Source organism: Bos indicus x Bos taurus, chromosome 25, assembly GCF_003369695.1.
Source record: "Bos indicus x Bos taurus breed Angus x Brahman F1 hybrid chromosome 25, Bos_hybrid_MaternalHap_v2.0, whole genome shotgun sequence".
Classification (NCBI taxonomy): domain Eukaryota; kingdom Metazoa; phylum Chordata; class Mammalia; order Artiodactyla; family Bovidae; genus Bos; species Bos indicus x Bos taurus.
In genome coordinates, this window is record NC_040100.1 from 21,256,517 (window position 1) to 21,277,021 (window position 20,505).

Here is a 20,505-nt window from a genome sequence, read left to right on the forward strand (position 1 = left end):
ATCCAGCCAGTCCATCCTACAGGAGATCAGTCCTGGGTGTTCATTGGAAGGACTGATGCTAAAGCTGAAACTCCAATACTTGGGCCACCTGATGTGAAGAGCTGACTCATTTGAAAAGACCCTGATTCTGGGAAAGATTGAGGGCAGGACGAGAAGGGGACGACAGAGGATGAGATGGTTGGATGGCATCACTGACTCGATGGACATGGGTTTGGGTGGGCTCTGGGAGTTGGTGATGGACAGGGAGGCCTGGTGTGCTGAGGTTTATGGGGTCACAGAGTCGGACACGACTGAGCGACTGAACTGAACTGAACTGAATCTGGTAGTATCACTGGAAACTTCATCCCAGTCTACGAGTATTTATTTTCCTAACTTGAGTATATTGAGAATATATATGCATGATCTCTCTTTTTTGGGGCTACACCACATGCAGCATGCAGGATCTTAGTTCCCTTAACATAGATGGAACCTGCATCCCCTGCAGTGGAAGCATGGAGTCTTAACCACTGGACTACCAGGGCAGTCCCATGCACCATTACTTCTCTTTTAAAGATGCCTTTTTAGGATATATCTATGGTGGGTTTTGCTAATTTCATTACTACCCTTTAGTCAGTTCAGTTCAGTTCAGTCGCTCAGTCGTGTCCGACTCTGCGACCCCCATGAACCCTTTAATACCTTTGCATAAAAGATTTCACTTTCTCTGCTATACTAATTCTGTCCTCACGGTCTGTAACCTCAAATGAGTTAATAACTTTGCAGGCACATCATGGATAATAGAGGGATTTTCATAAAGATTTAATTTACTCAGGAACCCTGAGAAACATGACACCCTAAGTTTAAGAGGAGGGAAAGAGTGCTTTTAGATCATCTGGCAACAGGCATTTGGATCTAGGACTACGAAGCCCAAAGAAGAGGCCAGGATGGATGGAGGTGGCAATTAAAGCCTCTAGAGTGAATCAATTCTGAAAACGTATATATTTAAAGGCAAAAATGGGTCAAGGACAAACCCCCCACAGGGATCACTATTTAAATAATGAGCAGAGGAATTAGGGCCATGAAGATGGCGGAAAAGGAATGGTCAGAGAGGTTGTATCTACTGGACTTCAATTAAGATGCAGTGGTGAGGTTTGTGAAGTTTCACTGGTGGGAGTAGGGGGTCAAGTATAATCTAGATTAGAGTGGATTAAAGGGTGAATAGGACAAATGAACTTACTTACAAAACAGAAATAGAGCCACAGATGTATAAAAACTTGTGGCTACCAAGGGGGAAAGGAGGCGGGGAGGGACAAATTGGGAATACTTACTGTATATAAAATAGATAACTAATGGGGACCTACTGTATAACACAGGGAACTCTACTTAGTACTCTGTAAAGTATCAAAAAGAATCTAAAAGAGTGTATATGTGTGTATAACTGATTCACTTTGCTGGACAACAGAAACTAATGCAACACTGTAAATCAACTGTGCTCCAATGAAAATTAATTTTAAAAAAGAATGAATAGGAAGTGAGGAATTGAAGATTTAAAACAGTAGATTATTCCTTCAAGAATGTTGACTATGGTTGACTATGTGGTCCACTGGCTTAAGACTCCAGGCTGCCAATGCAGGGGGCTCCTGTTCAGTCCCTGGTCAGGAAACTAGATCCCATATGCCACAACTAAGAGTTTGCATACTACACCTAAAGATTCCTCATAATGCAACGAAGATCCTGCATATGGCAACTAAGACCCAGATCAGCCAAATAAGTTTTTTTGAAGAGGTTGACTATGAATGGAAAGGGAAATGGTGATATTAGAGGTATAGTAAAGGTCACTGGAGGAGGCCTCTGGCCTTGTTTTCAGGCAGGGAGGAACTTTGGCTTTGTTTAGGGGCTCGAGAGAAAGAGCTAGAAGGGAAGGAAAGGTTGAAGATAGAGGGGAGAAGAGAGAATTGGTGGTGTAAGGTGCCAGGGGATCCAGGAGGGGATGTGACGGTACAGATGTGCTGGGCAGAGGGAGGGAGGGCTGACGGGTGGGCCGGGGGGTGATGTGTGCAGGAAGCTGACAGAGTTTATGTTTATACCCCTTTGATGGAAGTGCTCCTGAAGAGCACTGGTGCTCTCTTAAGTCTTCCCCAGCTGCTAAGGATTCGATCTCAGTAATGAACCTCTTACCTTATGGACTGTCTTGGCTGACATTTTTCTCTTTGCTGAAAGAAAAGTAGCTCTCCCAAAATATGTCATTTAAACAAGAGATGATTCTGCTATATTTAAAATGGATAACCAACAAGGACCTACTGAATAGCACATGGAACTCCGCTCAATGTTATGGGGCAGGCTGGATGGAGGGGAGTTTGGGGGAGCATGGATACATCTATGTATATGGCTGAGTCCCCTTGCTGTTCACCTGCAACCACCACAACACTGTTAATTGGCTATACCCCAGTAGAAAAGAAACAGGTAAAAAAATAAATGAGGTAATTTGTTGTGTTTGACCAAAAGAATCAAATGTAACACAGAAATACAGAGAGGTTATGGGAAGAGAGAGTCCTTTATGTGGATTTGGTAGGTATAGAGCTCTTCCCGACTGCTCCCTCTTCTGAGACCATCATAGGTCTGTCCCGTGGGTCTGCCACAGAGCACGGCCAGGAAGGCACAATCAGAGGCCGGGGTGTCACTGGTGACTTAACGCAGATCTTATTGGCCCTAGTCCTAGGACTCCAATCAGGTTCTAGGTGCCTATCAGTTTTCTGCAGAAATGAAAGACTGCTACTTGATGTGGAGCTTGGCCATTTATTCACTGACCATTCCAAAGAGGTGATACAATTGCTTAACAAGCAATGAAGTGGTGGTGTTGAAAACAGGATGCAGGAGAAGCCTGGGGTGGACTGCTAGCACAGTCATAGGGACTGATAGGCATCACCAACAGCAGGGTGATTCCCAAGGGTTTCTTTTCCATCCACCTGACTGATGAAAGTCTTGGCTCAAGTGTCACCTCCAAAGAGAGGCCTTCAAGGACCACCCTATCTAAAATAGCACACCTCTCATAGCCCTCACCACCCCCTTCTCTGCTTTATTGTTCTTCATTGTACTTATCACTACTTTCTGGAGGGGTTTTTTTGGGGGGAGGGTGTTATATTTTTTGTTGTTTATTGTATATCTGCCCAATCTATCTGAAAATAGATTGCCAGTCTGGTTTGCTCACTGATGTAGCCTCAACAACTAGCACATTAACAGATTATTGATATTTTCATGAATACATAAATAGAAATTACAAGGCAGTGCATTTTATTTTACTTGGATTTAATGAAAGTAATTGGAGCCATTGTTAAAGGGTTGCGATTTCTCTGCTGAAAAATATGAATGAATTAGCACTCTTCAGCTTACTCCCATGTTCCCATTTCTGTGAGCTATATAATTTACACACTGTCAAGTTTTTAAATATGTATATGATTTTTATTGTCCCACATTTATTAGTCTTAGTTATACATTTACCAGAGAAGGCAATGGCACCCCACTCTAGTACTCTTGCCTGGAAAATCCCATGGATGGAGGAGCCTGGTGGGCTGCAGTCCATGAGGTTGCTGAGTCAGATATGACTCAGCGACTTCACTTTCACTTTTCACTTTCACGCATTGGAGAAGGAAATGGCAACCCACTCCAGTGTTCTTGCCTGGAGAATCCCAGGGACGGGGAGCCTGGTGGGCTGCCGTCTATGGGGTCGCACAGAGTTGGACACAACTGAAGCGACTTAGCAGTAGCAGTATAGCAGTATACATTTACATGACTCACGTTTTTCTTTTATGCTGAGTTTTGACCTATTCAATAAACTTAATATGGAAGAATTGGAACCATTTGGTGTCGTTTCAGGTGGCTCCATAAAGGTATAACAGTCCTTTATGTCTCCGCTCAGAAAGACTCCAGTGAGAGGCAAAGTGATAGATAAGTGATTTATTAGACTAGGACACTAGTGAGGCTTACAATCCAGCAGGTGAGAGATGCTGCACCCTGAGAACTTAGTGGGCTACAGTTTTATAGTCAAAGGGAAAAGTGGGGCTGGGTAAGAGACCACTCTCTTCCTCATTCTTGGGTAGACATAATGCTTCCATCATCAGCTCCTCCAGGTTGGGCAAGGGTTTTCTTGTCCCTACAGGGTCAAGCCAGGACTGTTAAGGCACTTTGGGAATATTTCAGATCTCAGTACAATGAGGGTCTTTACTTTGAAATGTTACCTTTCTGTAAATTATTGTTTTTCACCTGTGCAGAGAGCATGACCTAGGGGTCATTAACTTACTGAACTCAGTGGGCAGGATGTAGGTCTCACACACCCATCATTTTATTGTTTGGGGGTATGTCTCCTGCTTCTTCTGCATGGTTTTGTTGCTAAGCAAGCCTGTTTGGTTTTGCAGTTAAGAAAGCCTGCTTTCTTGAGTGATCATTAACTTACAGGGGTTTACCATATTTTTCTACTTAGAATCCTCTAGTGGGATTAACTGTTTAATCACCTACTTTGTCCCTTTGCCCCTATCAAAATCACCGACATCAAAACTTTAACTTTCACGGAATAAGTAAAAATAAGTTCCTTTCTAGTGTCAGTGATTAGTGTTTGGGGAAAGACAATATTTACACCATTTTATCTCTTGCTCGCCCGCCCCGATGGCGCAGTGCAGCCAGGAGCCGCCAGGGGCCGCCACTGCCAGCCGCTCCCCACAGCAGCCGCTCTGTGCGTCGCTTGCGCAGAGCGCAAGGGGATACTGAACCCGAGGACGCGGCGCAGTGCATCCTGGGTCGGCATAGCCATGGCGGCTCGTGTCCTTTGCGCCTGTGTCCGCCGACTTCCCACGGCCTTCGCGCCGCTGCCCAGGCTCCCCACGCTAGCCGCGGCCCGGCCGCTCAGCACTACCCTCTTCGCCGCGGAGACCCGGACGAGGCCTGGGGCTCCGCTGCCGGCCTTGGTGCTCGCGCAGGTGACTGGTGGTGACTTTGTCGGGGGGCTTGGCTGGGGTCAGGCGTCGGGCCCACTCGGGGTGAGAGGGAGGGGCCAGGCAGCGGGGCCGCGGCTACTGTGGCTCCTGTTGGTGGGGATGACCAGGGGACACCTGCTCGCTCCCTCTCCCACTGCCTAACGGTGCTTGGTTGACCCCTGCCGGCACTCGGGTGACCTAGAGATTGTGAACAAGAGCACAGAGCTGGAGTCAGATACCCCTGGGTTCGAATGCAGGTTGCCTCTGACCAAAACTTTGGACAAACCAGGTACCGTCGCCCAGCCTCAGTCTGAATTGTAAAACTCTATCTTATGGAGTTCCAACGAGGTTTAGAGGAGATCATACTGGTAGAATGCCGAGCGCGGTGCTTGTTAAGCTCTCAAAATACTGGTCGCCGTTAGTCGTAGTGATAATGGTAAATAGCGTGATAGCTTTCTAGGGAAGAACTAATGACTGGGTGCAAAGAGGAATACACGCCGCCCTACAGCCTTCTCCGCAGCAGTTCTCTCCCCAGGTTTCTCCCTGTGGCACCTTTTGCCTGTTTTGGGGTCTCCTGCAAATAAGGATAGGAAGCAAGTTTTTAAGTTTTTTTTTAACCTGATGAAACCTTTTAGAGGCTGAATTTCTCCTTATGTTAATGATTCTCAGCCTTAGTTGCACATTCAAATCACCTGGGTCACTTAAAAATAAGTATGTTTCTCGTGGGCCCCCCACCGATCTGATTTACCTCCTCTGTGATGAGGCACTAACATGTGTGCTCTGTAAGTTCCCCAGGTGACTCTGAAGTGCATCAAGGTTAAGAACTATTGTCTTAAGGGTGGATAGATTCCCAAAGTAGAGAATGCCCTTTTCAAACTCTAGGACTTCATGTAATTGTGGTTTCAGCCTCCACTAAGGTATTAGAATAAAACCTAAGAATGCCCAGGCCAAATCAGTTAGAATCTCTAGCAGTCCAGCGTGGCCATCTATTTTTAAAAGTTGTCAGTGATTCTTATGTGCAGCCACTGTCAAGATTTACTGACAGTGTAGTAGATTCATCCAAGGGGCATTGTCCTGTCAGTGAATCAAAAAGTTAAAAGTGTCACCTTGAAGTTAAAAGAGCAGGGACGGGGGAGCCTGGTGTGCTGCCATCTATGGGGTCGCACAGAATCGGACACGACTGAAGCGACTTAGCAGCAGCAGAGAGGTTCCACTGCCTCTGCTGGGTTTACATACACAGGAGAACAGCCATTTTCTTTATGCTTACAGAGTGGTTTTGACTAAGTGCTCCCATTTAGCTACCTTATATCCTTTTTGGATTAAACTGGAGACTAAATACTTGTTCCTTCAAAGATACTGAGGGACTGTGTGCCAGGCCTTATGCTAGCAGTTGAGAGATACAGCTGCTGCTGCTGCTGCTAAGTTGCTTCAGTCGTGTCCAACTCTGTGCGACCCCGTAGATGGCAGCCCACCAGGCTCCCCCGTCCCTGGGATTCTCCAGGCAAGAACACTGGAGTGGGTTGCCATTTCCTTCTCCAGTGCATAAAAGTGAAAAGTGAAAGTGAAGTTGCTCAGGCGTGTCCGACTCTTTGCGACCCCATGGACTGCAGCCTACCAGGCTCCCCCGTCCCTGGGATTTTCCAGGCAAGAGTACTGGAGTGGGGTGCCATTGCCTGAGAGATACAGAGATGCATACAAAAGAAAGACATCAGTCCGTGTCTTCATTGGACACGTGGCAGCTGTGTTAACCTTGCCAGCTTAGTCCCTGTGGTGCTGTTTTCCCTAGGTGGTTTCTGACAGTATTTTCCCTTGGTTCATCTCTTGTTCCACCTTGTTGGGAACTTTCTCTACCAAATCATTAAATGTTGGTAAGGTCAAGAGATCACTTACCACACATTCTCCCTCGCCAGTCTCTTCACTCTCTCGGTTTCTGTTACGCTTGTATGCCAGTCACCCCAAGCATCCCCCTCCAGCCTTTGTTCATTTATCTGAACCTTTGCTCATTCTGCCTATTCTGTTTTGTTGGGTTTTCCCTCCTCAAATCCATCCACTATGCACACCCTGGAACAACTAGTTATTCATTTATATTCTAATTTTTTTCCCCTGAAGAAGGGAGCCAAAGCAGCTTTCCTGGGTATAAAAATACAACAATATAAAATAGAAGCTACCAAAAAAAAAAAAGATGTAGTGGCCTAAAATGGGACCTTAAAGTCTTGTACTTGACCCAGAGCCCTGACTAGACAGGCAGCCAGAGTACAAAGAATTTCCAAAGAGTTCTTATGCAGGGAAAGCTCAGCTGTTCCTGGTACTGGAACCAGACTGACATGTGTGGTGGTGATGGACTTGGGGCTGCAGTGTGACCACGTCGTTCATCCCCAAGTCTCCTATCTCTACCCTCATTGGCTCAAGGATTGAATGACAACTTCTGTTGCTGAAGCAACCTACAAATACCTGTCATGGCCCTTGCCACATTTTTATTATAATTGAAATGATCTGTTTGGATTTGTCTTTTCTATTAGACCATAGGCTTCTCCAAGGGTAGATGTCTTATTTATCTTTGTGGATCCAGCCCGCTGCACCGTGCTTGGCACATAAGGTAATGCTCAAAGGCTGAGCCAGGTAGGTAATAGGTAAAGGCAAGGCATTGCCATTTGACGACAGGTGTGTGTACAGTGCAGAAGAGTGGATTGATGAAAACCCCAGTGAGCATGGCCCCGAAGGCAGCAGTTTCTCATGCAGTGGGGCACATGTAATGGCACATGCAGAGGCCGGGATGAGCCCAGCACTTCCTTACTGTTGACCTTCAGGTGCCTGTGAAAGGGAGAGACCTAAGTTGAGGTGGGAAGACAGTTATATTGAAGGGTGCTGTATGGGTGCTCATTCACCCACTGAGGAATGTGGATGTTCTCTGTCTGGGTCACAGGGAGTAAAGATTAGGGCAGTTTGTTGAAGGAACATTTGAGACCTTTCCTCCCACTTAACTGGGTGACCCAGTAAACATGATGGTGAGAGCATGGGAAGAGTGGAGGCTGGCTCTGAGGTTTCTGGCTAGAGCCCCAGGGGTGGAGAAGGAACAGAGGTCTGCAATCAGGTGTTTTGGAGGCAGGTAAGGAATTTATAACCAAACTGAGGGTGGGGTGTCTGCTACCTGGGTAGAGTCGTCCAGGGGGTAATTTGCAGAGATGGTCTTTAAAGCCACCTGGGTTCCTCTGAGTTCCCCTCAGAGATGGACCCAGTTCAGGGTAAGACGGATATTAATAGAAACTACTCAGGTTTATTCCTGCTGGTTCACAGGGTGGGGTCCTCATTCTTTTCCTGCAGACAGTGGCTTCTCTGATGTCTGAGGGAGGTGATTTTGCTGCATATAATTGTTAAGTGGAGACCTTGGGGAAGAGTAATTAACACCAGAAACAATGTTGGCCATTGGGGACACTTTTCAGAAGTGCTTGTCCACTCTGTATCTGTTTTTAATGGCTGAGATCCAGCAGAAAGGAGGCAGTAAGACCCTTCAGAAGGCCATTCTGGGAAACCTGGGACAAGATACCTAACCGTTTTGTCTCAATTTTCTCACCTGTAAAACAGGGTTATTATTAGCTCTAAAGGAGATGACATATGTAAAGTGCTCTTGGCAGTACTGTAACCTGATAGGAAATCAGTAAAGAGACTAGAAAGCAGGGCAAGAAAGGGAAGGAGTCAGTCAAGTACTTTGGGCTGCACTATTGCCTCCCTCTCAAACTGGCAGGTCACTGCCATCCTGAGCCTACTAGACAGCCCTAAATAACACTTAACTCTGTATGTGCCAGGCAGTGTTCTAAGCCCTCTACGTTTCATTATCTCCTTGATGCCTCAACAGTCCTGTGAACTTGGGTACTATTGTTTCAGTTCACTTCAGTTGCTCAGTCGTGTCCGACTCTCTGCAACCCCATAAACCGCAACACGCCAGGCCTCCGTGTCCATCACCAACTCCCGGAGTCTACCCAAACTCATGTCCATTGAGTCGGTGATGCCATCCAACCATCTCATCCTCTGTCGTCCCCTTCTCCTCCCGCCCTCAATCTTTCCCAGCATCAGGGTCTTTTCAAATGAGTCAGCTCTTCACATGAGGTGGCCAAAGTATTGGAGTTTCAGCTTTAGCATCAGTCCTTCCAATGAACACCCAGGACTGATCTCCTTTAGGATGGACTGGTTGGATCTCCTTGCAGTCCAAAGTACTCTCAAGAGTCTTCTCCAACACCACAGTTCAAAAGCATCAATTCTTCGGTGCTCAGCTTTCTTTTTAGTCCAGCTCTCACATCCATACGTGACTACTGGAAAAACCATAGCCTTGACGAGACAGACCTTTGTTGTTTATGGTCACTTAACAGATAAGGAAAACTAGGGCATCGCAAGATTAAATAACTTGCCCAAGGCCAAACAGCTAGTAACAAAGAGCTAGTGCTAGGATACTTTATCCTTCCAGAGCCTCAGGTCCCATGTGACACACCTTCCTGTTTCCTGCACAGCCCACTGCAGCCACCTTTTGAGACTGGCCTGTGGTTTCCAGGTGGGGCCCTGTTTAATCTCATTTATGCAGGTCAGGAAGCAACAGTTAGAACTGGACATGGAACAACAGACAGGTTCCAAATAGGAAAAGGAGTACGTCAAGGCTGTATATTGTCACCCTGCTTATTTAACTTATATGCAGAGTACATCATGAGAAACGCTGGGCTGGAAGAAGCACAAGCTGGAATCAAGATTGCTGGGAGAAATATCAACCTCAGATATGCAGATGACACCACCCTTATGGCAGAAAGTGAAGAGGAACTCAAAAGCTTCTTGATGAAAGTGAAAGTGGAGAGTGAAAAAGTTGGCTTAAAGCTCAACATTCAGAAAACAAAGATCATGGCATCCGGTCCCATCACTTCATGGGAAGTAGGTGGGGAAACAGTGGAAGCAGTGTCAGACTTTATTTTTTTGGGCTCCAAAATCACTGCAGATGGTGATTGCAGCCATGAAATTAAAAGATGCTTATTCCTCGGAAGGAAAGTTATGACCAACCTAGATAGCATATTCAAAAGCAGAGACATTACTTTGCTAACAAAGGTCCGTCTAGTCAAGGCTATGGTTTTTCCTGTGGTCATGTATGGATGTGAGAGTTGGACTGTGAAGAAAGCTGAGCGCCGAAGAATCGATGCTTCTGAACTGTGGTGTTGGGGAAGACTCTTGAGAGTCCCTTGGACTGCAAGGAGATACAACCAGTCCATCCTAAAGGAGATCAGCTCTGGGATTTCTTTGGAAGGATTGATGCTAAAGCTGAAACTCCAATGCTTTGGCCACCTCATGCGAAGAGTTGACTCATTGCAGGGAGGGATTGGGGGCAGGAGGAGAAGGGGACGACAGAGGATGAGATGGCTGGATGGCATCACCGACTTGATGGACATGAGTTTGAGTGAACTCCGGGAGTTGGTGATGGACAGGGAGGCCTGGCGTGCTGCAATTCATGGGGTCGCAAAGAGTCAGACATGACTGAGCGACTGAAGTGAACTGAACTGAATCACAGGGAACCCACCTGACCCCTGCAGGCAGTTGCCAGTGCTGCTGGGGTTGATGCTGACACCTAGTGGACCACTTGGGTAGTTGCATGTGAATGTTCCCTCACCAGCCTCTTCCCTTGGGCGCCGTGCTTGTCAGCGTCCCATCTCTCACCCTTCCCCAGCGGTAATTCCCCTCATACCACTTCTTGCTGTGCTGCACACAGACGAGGCCTCTGTTAGATCCTCCCACCTCAGATTTCTTTTCTGTCATTACCAGTATTAACTCATGTCTTCTCCCTCTTTCTCTTTAGTCCTTTTTGCTTCTTCCCTTTTGTTTGTGACTTTTCTTGGTCATTGTTGATAAGTTGGCCTGTGGCATCCCCAGATCAGAGGTCTCCTTAATCTAATATGCTGTAATCAGAAAGGAAAGGGGACCATAAATGGAAACAAAAAGAACAAGTGCTCTGATCTCTTTAGCTTGCTGATTAAACCTGATTTCAATACTTGATTTTACTTTTTTTGCAAGATAAATGTTTCTTAAACAGATGTGTACTGATTTGGCTAATTGGCAGTTTGTTTGTTTTTTAATCATTTATTTTTATGGTTGTGCTGGGTGTTCATTGCTGCGAGGGCTTTTCTTTAGTTGCAAAGAGCAGGGACTGCTCTTTAGTTGCAGTGCGTGGGCTTGTCATTGCAGTGATTTCTCTCGCTGCTCTAGGGCACTCGGGCGTCAGTAATTCTGGCACATGGGCTCAGTAAGTGTGGCTCCCCGGCTCTAGAGCATAGGCTCAATAGTTGAGGCACACAGGCTTAGTTGCTCGGTGCATGTGGGATCCTCCCACACTGGGACTCAAACTGATGTCTCCTGCACTGGCAGGCGGATTCTTTACCACTGAGCCACCAGGGAAGCTCCAGCAGTTTTTTAAAATACATTCATTTTGTTTTGGTTGCACTGGGTCTGTACTGCTCTGCACGGGCTTCTGGTTGTGGCAGGCAGGGGCTGTTCTCTAGTTGAAATGCATTCTCACTGAAGTGGCTTCTCGTTGCGGAGCACAAGCTCTAGGGCAGGGCTCAGTAACTGTGGCACGCAGGCTTAGTTGCCCGCAGGCATGTGGGGTCTTCCTGGACCAGGAATCGAATCTGTGTCCCCTGCACTGGCAGGTGGATTCTTAACCACTGGGCCACCAGGGAAGTCCCGGCCGTGTTGTTTGGTTTTGGGTTTTTTTTTTTTTTTTTAACAATTTTTCATAGACCTTTGTGACTGGAGGACCTTAATCCCAAAAAGGAAACCCACTTCCCATGGGTTTCTATCCCCTAAGAACTCCAAACTGCAGACTAAAATCAACTTCAGAAGGTGAACACACTAGTTGAGGTTAAAGACTTCTGTGGTACAAACTGCCAGACGGCTGTCTCATTTTCCCCTCTTGTGCCCCATGCCTTCCGTGGCCTTAAGTCTGCTGATCTGTGACTTGGACTCCCTTTCACATTCTGTGAAGGGATCCAGTCAAGACCCTCATTCCTAGTTGAATTCCAAGTGGGCTAAGATCAGAAATTTGAGATATTACACAATGATGGCAAAGATCAGAATGTCTCATTATTTAGTGGGTGGCAACAAGGCAAGCCCACTTGGAAGGGAAACAGATTGGAAACTAATGCCTGCGAACTCATCATCCTCTTGTTTGGGTTCACAGCTGGCTTCATTTGTCTTGGCTAAAGTCTATAATTACCACCAGGGCCAAATTAGACCCTTCTGGTGTGTGATTCTCAGTGTCAGTTCACCCTGACAGCTCTTTGGAGGAGTTATTTTGCCTTGGGTATTAAAAGGGTAGTGGCCTGCTTGAGATGCGAGAAGCCTTAGGGTCCTCTGTAGACTCCAGATGATTTTAGTGGCAGTTTCGCTGAGTGGGACAAATGTCCCAAAGCCTGGAGGCCGACCAGAGGAGAGAAGAGTGCCTGTCCTGACTCAGAGAAGATCTTTTTTTCGGCCACACCTTGCGGCACGTGGTATCCTAGTTCCCTGACCCGGGATGGAACTCGAGCACCTTGCATTGGAAACGTGGAGTTCCAACCAGTGAACTGCCAGGGAAGCCCCAAGAAATCCATTTTTATGCTGTTGAACTGCTATGGCTTCTGACTGTACCCTGCATTAGGCCTCTGTGTCCTGGCGGCCACAGTGAGCCTCCCTGGAGGTGGATTTGCGGCCCTGTGAAAGCTCTGTGAAAGACATCTGTAGCCAGTGCCTTCTCTGAGGCATTTTGGGCTCCACAGCAGCGCTTCTCTTATCCCTTGCTCTAGGTTCCAGGCAGAGTTACACAGCTGTGCCGCCAGTATAGCGATGCACCACCTTTGACATTGGAGGGAATCAAGGACCGTGTTCTTTACGTCTTGAAACTCTATGACAAGATTGACCCAGAAAAGGTAATTGATGTGGTTTAAATGGTTTTTCTTTAAATGTGTATTTAATCACATGGTAAAATATCCCAAGTGTCTAAAGCAAAAATCGCTCCCAGGAACCCTATTCTCCTTCTGGGAGGTGCCAGCTGACCTGGCTTCTTGAGTGTGTTTCTGGAGACTTCTCAGTGCACGTGGAAGGGCATATATACACAGGTACCTGTATTTATATTACACGTACTGTGTGATCTGTTACTGCCCACGGTCTAAAAAAACACAACTGATCATATACTGTGAAAACTGTCTGAAGGATTCTTCTAGTGGTAGTGAGGTGTGAAGTAAAGACATGGTGATAACAGACACTGCGTGCCGTTCCTGAGGGAGCAGGACGTCACTTCTAAGGTGTGGTGTCTTGGCAGTAAGGCAGCAAGGAAAAACAGACTCTCAGATGTCATTCAGAACAGTGATCAAAGATCATTGTAAAATGTACAAAGTCAGTTCATCATTAGCTTTATATATATTGCTATTTCAAAATTAAGGTTGAATGAGTTAACATATAAAGCACACCAAGTGTGTGTTGCCACAGGTTAAAAGTATAATATTGTTATGGCTCTTGATATTTAAAATATGACCTCTTTATATTAAAAAAAAAAAACTTCTTTGTAATGATTGACATTTCACCATTCAGTTATTTTAAGAAGCCAAGTGTTCTCACAGACTGAATTTTGCATTTGGTGTTCTTTTCTTGCAGCTTTCAGTAAATTCCCATTTTATGAAAGACCTGGGCTTAGACAGTTTGGACCAAGTGGAGATTATCATGGCCATGGAGGACGAATTTGGTAATGCACAGGCTGGGTCTTGGTTCTTGATTTAGGTGGATTAAATGCAGAGAAATGCTGGGAGTCTGATGGGGATTTGCAATTGTAGTGCGCTACCCCCCACCTCTACCTACTTACTATCAGATGAAGTAAACGTCAGGGACAGTGTACTTAATATTTGGGAAGCAGGTCTGCAGAGCGCCCAGTGCAGTACCAAGGGCTCAGTGACGAGAAGAGGCCTGGGGGAGCATGGCCCTGAATTCTTGGGGTGGGGCTCTTAGATGAAGGGCATAGCCTTCACCTGATGGCTGAGAACACCTTGGAGCACCCTCCCCACCAGTGAGCTAGACCTAAATGTCCATGTCTAGAAAAGTGCTAGGTGTGCCTAGGTGAGGATGTGTGCCTGTACACACACCCGTACCACGTCTTGGTTTCCTGCAGCGCTTTCCATGCACATTCCCAAGTTATCCTTGTCTGGGATGGTTAGTTATACAAATGAGACTGTTACACGGTTCCACAGCTTCATTTAGGGGGTGAACTGCCTGAATGGAAGCCAAGGGACTTGTATGCCATCCCACGGAGCAGAACTTAATTACAGTTCCTCAGAGATCATCCTAACTAGAGGGGTGGTACCGGTTAGGGCTGCGGGGTTTCTTTTTGGGGTAATGAAAATATTCTAGAATTAGATAATGGTGATGGTGCACAACCTTGTGAATATACTAAAAACCATTGAGTGTTGCACTTGAAATGGGAGAATTTTTCTAGTATGCAAATTATGTCTAAAAAATATATCATCTGGTACATAACAGGCTCACAAATGGGATTCAAGATTGCTGGAAATTTTTGATGTTCTTATGCATGTTGTTGAAGGGATAGATGCTTTCAGTTCTAAAGGATTTGCTTTTTCTACACTCATGCATTGTCGTAAATTTCACTTTCAGGGTTTGAAATTCCTGATATAGATGCGGAGAAGTTAATGTGTCCACAAGAAATTGTAGATTACATTGCAGATAAGAAGGATGTATATGAATAAAATATCAGGTAAATAATTTGGCTTATTGTTCTCCCATAGAATTAATCTCTCCATGGTTCTTCGATAAAAGCTTAGGAAGAAATGGAAAAATGGAAGTGCTTGACGAGATTTTCAGTAGTTACAAAATGCAGGTACCTCTGGTTATCTGCCACTCCGAGGAGGGACCAAGCCTAGTGATCATCTTTCTCCTCCAGAGGGATGGACAGCAGTTCATTCCTAGACAGGACTCTGACTGTCAGCCCTCCTCATAAAAGCAGACTTGTACGAAAAAACTGAGCAAGGTCACCCCGAAGCGGAGACCTTTGCCTCCCTCAGTTACCCCGCCCCCACCAAGGCCTGTCCAGCTTGCTGTCCAGGAAGCTGAGATGGCCTGGCTCCTCAGTAGGCAGGAGAGCCTTCCGGGTAGGAGCATGAAGTCCGGCGACAGACGCCTGGGCTGACCCAGCACTGCCGCGCCCTGTGAGCCTGGGATCTTGGGCAGATGGCGTATGCTCCGTAGCCTCAGTTTCCTCATATGTAAAATGGGGGTGTGACCTGGGGCTTTCGTGAAGGTAGAACGGCGTAGTGCGTGAGTCATCTAATACAGTGCCGGAAGGAAAGAAGCCTCTTAATATTAGCTGCTGTTCTTTAGGCTGTAGGAGAAGTGATCAGACTTTAAAAATAAAACATTGTATTTGTGTCTAGAACTTTACCCTGGATTTAGCACCTCAGAGATTATCACTTAAAGTTAGTAACACCAGAGAGAAGCACTGAGTTTGCTTTGTCTTTTGCCAGACCCCTTTTCCTCATTGAGAGAAGGCTTAGAAGATGCTGGCGAGTGTCTGGCGGTGAGAACGCATTTCTGCATCATTGCTGACTTTGCGAGTAATTCTGTTTAGACTTGTATTTAAATTGTCTTAAGTGTTTTTGCCCTTTGAAAATAAATCTGTAAAACCAAGATTTTTCTCAGTCTTCAGTTTTTTATGTCTAAAGTTTTTATGTCTAGAGTGCTTTTTTTTAAATAGATTGACATTGCTTAGCATTTTTAGTCTGTCATTGGTATTCATGGATACCAGAAATATAACTTTTTCAGCAGAGTGCTTGAATTAAGTTTCTCTCTGACCACCTTCAGTATGAGGAATGAATTAGTGATAAAAGGATGTTTTGCCTCAAAATACTTTGTGCCCCCGTTAGTTTACTGATTATTCCTCGTATCAGCTGACACCAGTGTATGGGACTAATTTTTCATCCCTGTCCTAAGGATCCATTTCTGAATTAATGGCATTTAGTAATTTTGGTAATTTAGGAATTTGGGGAAGATAAAAGGTTCTCTTTCCTCCTGGGTTACTTTGACTTTGTGTCTGGTTTTCATACATCAGTAACAACCCTGTTCCTTTTATTCCTAGCACTGTGTTAGGTCTTTGGAGTTGATGTAGGCAACTGCCCAGCTCTTGGAGATTTAACTTGAGAGACCTATCCTAAAATACTTGCTTTACTTTTAGCGGAACTTCTAGTATGCAGGAGGAAGGAGATCAAAGTCTTGTAGGAAGTAGCATCATTGCAGAGGTGCAGGGACTGGCTGTGTGATCCTCAGCCGGCAGAGAATCTCGTGGCTGAGGGGTGAGGTGACAGGACTCTGCAGTCTGGCATGGGGTTTGGGCCACACACCTGCTTCTCCTGGAGGTACCCAGTGTTGCCAGTTCCTTCTGTGTCACTTTAGAACTACTGTAGACAAGAAAGCAGTCACATTCCCTCCTTTTTAAGTAAACAGGAAGCATTCATTGCTATGCTGCATTTTTTTTTTAACACTTAAGATATTCTTGGAAAACTGCGAAACTGGAACATAAGGGACTGCTTCATTCTTTTTCCCAACTGCAATTATTCAACAAATAGTTTGAGTGCTTATTAGGCACTAGAGATCCAACAGGCAAAAACACAGGCTGCACAGGACTCCTGAGTGGAACGTACCTTAATATCTGAGGTAAATGTCCTGGCTGTTTTATCTCCCACAGCAGCTACACATTTTGCCAAAAATTGCAAATGTGTTTGCTGCTGCCTAAAATCCCGAAGTCGGCAGTACTGCCACTAAAGAGACTGCTAAAATCTTAACCACATAACCTGCGTGACATGGCCCACTCATAACCGTTCTGTGGTGGTTCTGAGTCTTAAAGGAGCCAGAATGGGGGTTGGGGGGAACAACTACACATTATTTGGTGATAGTGGTTTTTAGAATCTGGGTGCATGTTCAAACAGCAAAGGCCTTTCTGGTCTAAAAACTTGCTGTAAAATTCTTTGAGAAGCCAGGGTGCCCCTATACATAGGCAGCAAACTGGCCAAATACAGCATTCCAAGGTGTGTCTGCTGCAGGCAGGTCCCTTTGGGAAAGGGTGGCTGGGAGGCCTGTCACGACCTGCGTCTGGGCCCAGTGCTGTTCTGTCTCCCCCAGACAGCCAGGGCACTCACGCATCCGACGTAACTACGGTGTGCCAGCCATTGCGGAGCACTCCTCCAGGCGGGGCCTTGGGTCACCAGGGTAAAGTCTGCTCACAGGAAGCTCACCATCTGGTAGAGCAGACCGTGAAGATCCACGTGATGTTTCATATTCTGCATCACCAGTGACACCAAGCACTGACTGAGCTGCTCCTGAAGTCATGAGAGGACACGTCACCTTTGTGGTATTCTTCATCGAACTGATCATGAAACAAATCCAGAAGGTGGGACTTAAAAAAAGTGACGTGGAACAAAAAGGACAGGGTAACTAAATCAAAGGAGACCAGAGACATGTTAATTTCATGGGAAATGTGAACCTTGAAAGGTTTGGGGAAAAAAGCAGGACATTTCGAGGACAACTGGACTCTACATAGGTGATAAAACAATGTTAAATTTCTTACATATAATCAGTATTGTGTAGTAAACTAACCTTATGCTCGGGAGAACTTAGAAGTGAAGCAGCAAGATGCCTGCAGGTGACTTTATTTATCTGGCTGCTCCGGGTGTTAGTTGTGGCGTGTGGGATGTAGTTCCCTGATCAGGTATTGAACCTGGGCCCCCGGCATTGGGAGCTTGAAGTCTTAGCCACTGGACCACCAGGTAAAAGTCCCTGCAGGTAACTTTTGAATGCTTCAGGAAAAAGAAACAAGAAATGCTAGTACAGTGTCAACAGATGGTGACTAGGTGACAGCCCGTCAACTATCCTGTTTGAAATCTGTTAAGAAGACAACATGATAGGGTGTAACCAAGTATATGGACGGCATTCAGCTGGATGTCCCACAGTGGCATCGGTTCAATGGGAACAACTTTACACAGTGAAAAATTGGTATTTTATTTGAAAAGTGAAAGTGAGTCATAAAAAAAAAAAAGTCACTCAGTCCTGTCCGACTCTGCAACCCCATGGACTATACAGTCCATGGAATTCTCCAGGCCAGAATACTGGAGTGGGTAGCCTTTCCCTTACTCCAGGGGATCTTCCCAACCCAGGGATCGAACCCGGGCCTCCCACACTGCTGGCGGATTCTTTCCACAGAACAGACTATAAACAGCGGGATTCTACTTCCATACGACACATACCAAAATGCTCGATTACCACATGTGGTAGAAATACCTTGGCTTATTTTTGTTTATATTTTCTAAATGTAAACACATTTTGTGGAAAAAGTAAGACATCTGTGAAAACTGGGAGTAGTTCATTAGGAGCCGAGGCTTGGGAAAGGAATTCTCAAGCAGTGAAGCCTGGGCTGTATTCCTAAGGCTCCGCCGGGGTCAGCCCCATGGCATGGGCAGGAGCCACGGCAGCACCACGTGAGCACAGGAGGTGAATGCCATTGGTTCAGGCAGGGGTTATGACTGGAGGGTGAAATCCTGGGTTGGCCTGTGGTTAAAGCTGTGGCTGGGATCAGGTCACGAAGCAGGGCCTCCCTTGTCTGGTAAGGAACTTGTAGGCAGTAGGCACAGGATTTCCCAGAGCAGAAGCAGCCAGCCATACTTGAGCTCAGTGGTTGGCAGCCAGCTGTGCAAAGGGTAAACTGAAGGTGACGCAAGTGCTGGGTACCAGAAGAACCCAAGAGAAAGATGCAGATTTGCAGGTTGGGATAAAGAGAAGAGGGATTGCAAAAATACTCCAGGGATAAAAATAGCAGGTGGTCAGATGACAGAGGAAGTGAGAGTCTAGGGTATCTCTCAAGTTCATGGCTTAGGGCTACTGGTCCTGGGTGAACTGCTGTCTATAAGAGGGAAGAGAGGAGGGTCAGACTGAAGAGGGATACAGGGGCTTCCCTGGTGGCCCAGCCAGTTAAGACTCCATGCTTCCATTGCACCGGGATGCGGGTTCAGTCCCTGATCAGGGAACTAAGATCTGGCATGCCACGTGGAGTGGCCAAAAAGGAAAAGGAAGAGGGATATCGTTTCAGTTTGGGATGTTGGATTTGCTTGTGGGATACCCAAACAGATGACAGATAATGATCTAGAACTCTAGGCTGGAATATGTTTGTGAGGTGCTTCCTCTGGACCTGTTTCCTCCTCCTGCTTTGAAGTTCCTCTGTGGATACCCCAACTCTGATAAGGGATTTACGTGGGAATGACCAACCCTCTGCTCATGGGATGGCCTCTTGGTGCTTAAGCCTAAAGTGAACTCTGCTTCCTTCAGGGGTGGAACACAGGTGGGGTGGAGAGCTAGAAGAACTACGTGAGACTTAACCTACCATTTGAGATTTCTCTATCAAGCCCATGTACTATTTACTGTCTCGATTTTCTAAATGGTGGCTAAGCAATAAATATCAAAGTTCAAAGTTTAAAAAACAACTCACAAACATATGTTAGTACCCTTAAGATAAATAAACCGGGGAGAAAAAAGAAAAAAAATATGAAAGCAAAACAAAGTAGCCAAGCTCTTTCTTAAGTTCTCAACAATAAGACCAGCATCTCGGAGCCGACTCTGGGGTCAGGCACATCTGGATTCTGAATCACAGCCTCGGTCTGTGACAGGCATGTGACCTTGGCTAGGTCTCTTCTCAAAGTTTCCTCCGATGGGTAAGGGGCTGACAAGAGGTGATGGAGTGATGACAATGGAACGCACATATTTTATCTGTCCCGGTGCCTGGCAGTGGACAGACTCAATGCAAGAGCTGATGTTAAACAATGTGCCTCCCTGGAGAGAGGGTTCAGGAGCACCCATTCTTCCCCGAGGCTGGAGCCCTGCAGGAGGTCCTTTCCCAGTAACTGGCCTGGCGCAGAGCATGAGGTCCAAAGCCTGCCGGGTGGCTGCCACAGCTGCGGTCTTCTACAGTCTGGAGTGCTGGAGTGTTCATCTGAAAGCCCCAGACTCACAGCTGAAGTCACCGGGAACAACACGTCTCGGATGCTAAGGTTATTGTGCCTGTGTGTTTTGTGGAGGGCAGGGTAACATGCCAGTAAGAGCCCTGTCTGGTATTTCTACTCTGGAATTCCTGGGCAAGAAAACACTTCTCTTTCCCTCGGGCTTGCATCTGCTCGAAGCTGAGTCAACAGAGAACAAAGTAGAGCTGAGAGCTGGAGGGTCAGGCACCCGATGTGAATTGGGTGCCCACACAGGCCTAGGTCTGACACTGGACTTTCTGGTTACAATCCCCTTGCGTAATTCACATGAACTGGGTTTGTCACCAATAACTGAGTCCTCAGTCGTGGATCCCTGCAGTCAGCAAGTCTCACATGTGGGAGGGAGAGCAGAGAACAAGGTGACTCTGCCAGGTGGGTGCCTGTTCCCCGACCACCTCCAGAACCACAGCTCCAGAAGCCTTGGTAACAGGGTTAACACTCAAGACAGGAAGAGAAGAGAGCAGGGGGTCAGGATACAA

At 46.3% G+C, this 20,505-nt stretch overlaps 1 protein-coding gene across 1 annotated transcript; it reads left to right on the forward strand.

The window, feature by feature from the left end:
- Positions 1–4,742: 4,742 nt before the first annotated feature.
- NDUFAB1 (NADH:ubiquinone oxidoreductase subunit AB1) lies at positions 4,743–15,635 on the forward strand. Its single transcript, XM_027527325.1, has 5 exons — positions 4,743–4,946; positions 12,752–12,874; positions 13,599–13,686; positions 14,607–14,706; positions 15,473–15,635. Exons 1-4 carry the CDS (start codon positions 4,779–4,781, stop codon positions 14,696–14,698), a joined length of 471 nt encoding a protein of 156 aa, XP_027383126.1. The 5' UTR covers positions 4,743–4,778; the 3' UTR covers positions 14,699–14,706; positions 15,473–15,635.
- The last annotated feature ends 4,870 nt before the right edge of the window (positions 15,636–20,505 follow it).

What these genes read in the sequence shown, in the direction of transcription:
- NDUFAB1 (XM_027527325.1), top strand. Translation starts at nt 4,779, where the DNA reads ATGGCGGCTCGTGTCCTTTGCGCCTGTGTCCGCCGACTTCCCACGGCC. An exon ending in CGGCCTTGGTGCTCGCGCAG is followed by an intron (nt 4,947 to 12,751) that starts GTGACTGGTGGT and finishes CCCTTGCTCTAG; the next exon opens with GTTCCAGGCAGAGTTACACA. An exon ending in ACAAGATTGACCCAGAAAAG is followed by an intron (nt 12,875 to 13,598) that starts GTAATTGATGTG and finishes CTTTTCTTGCAG; the next exon opens with CTTTCAGTAAATTCCCATTT.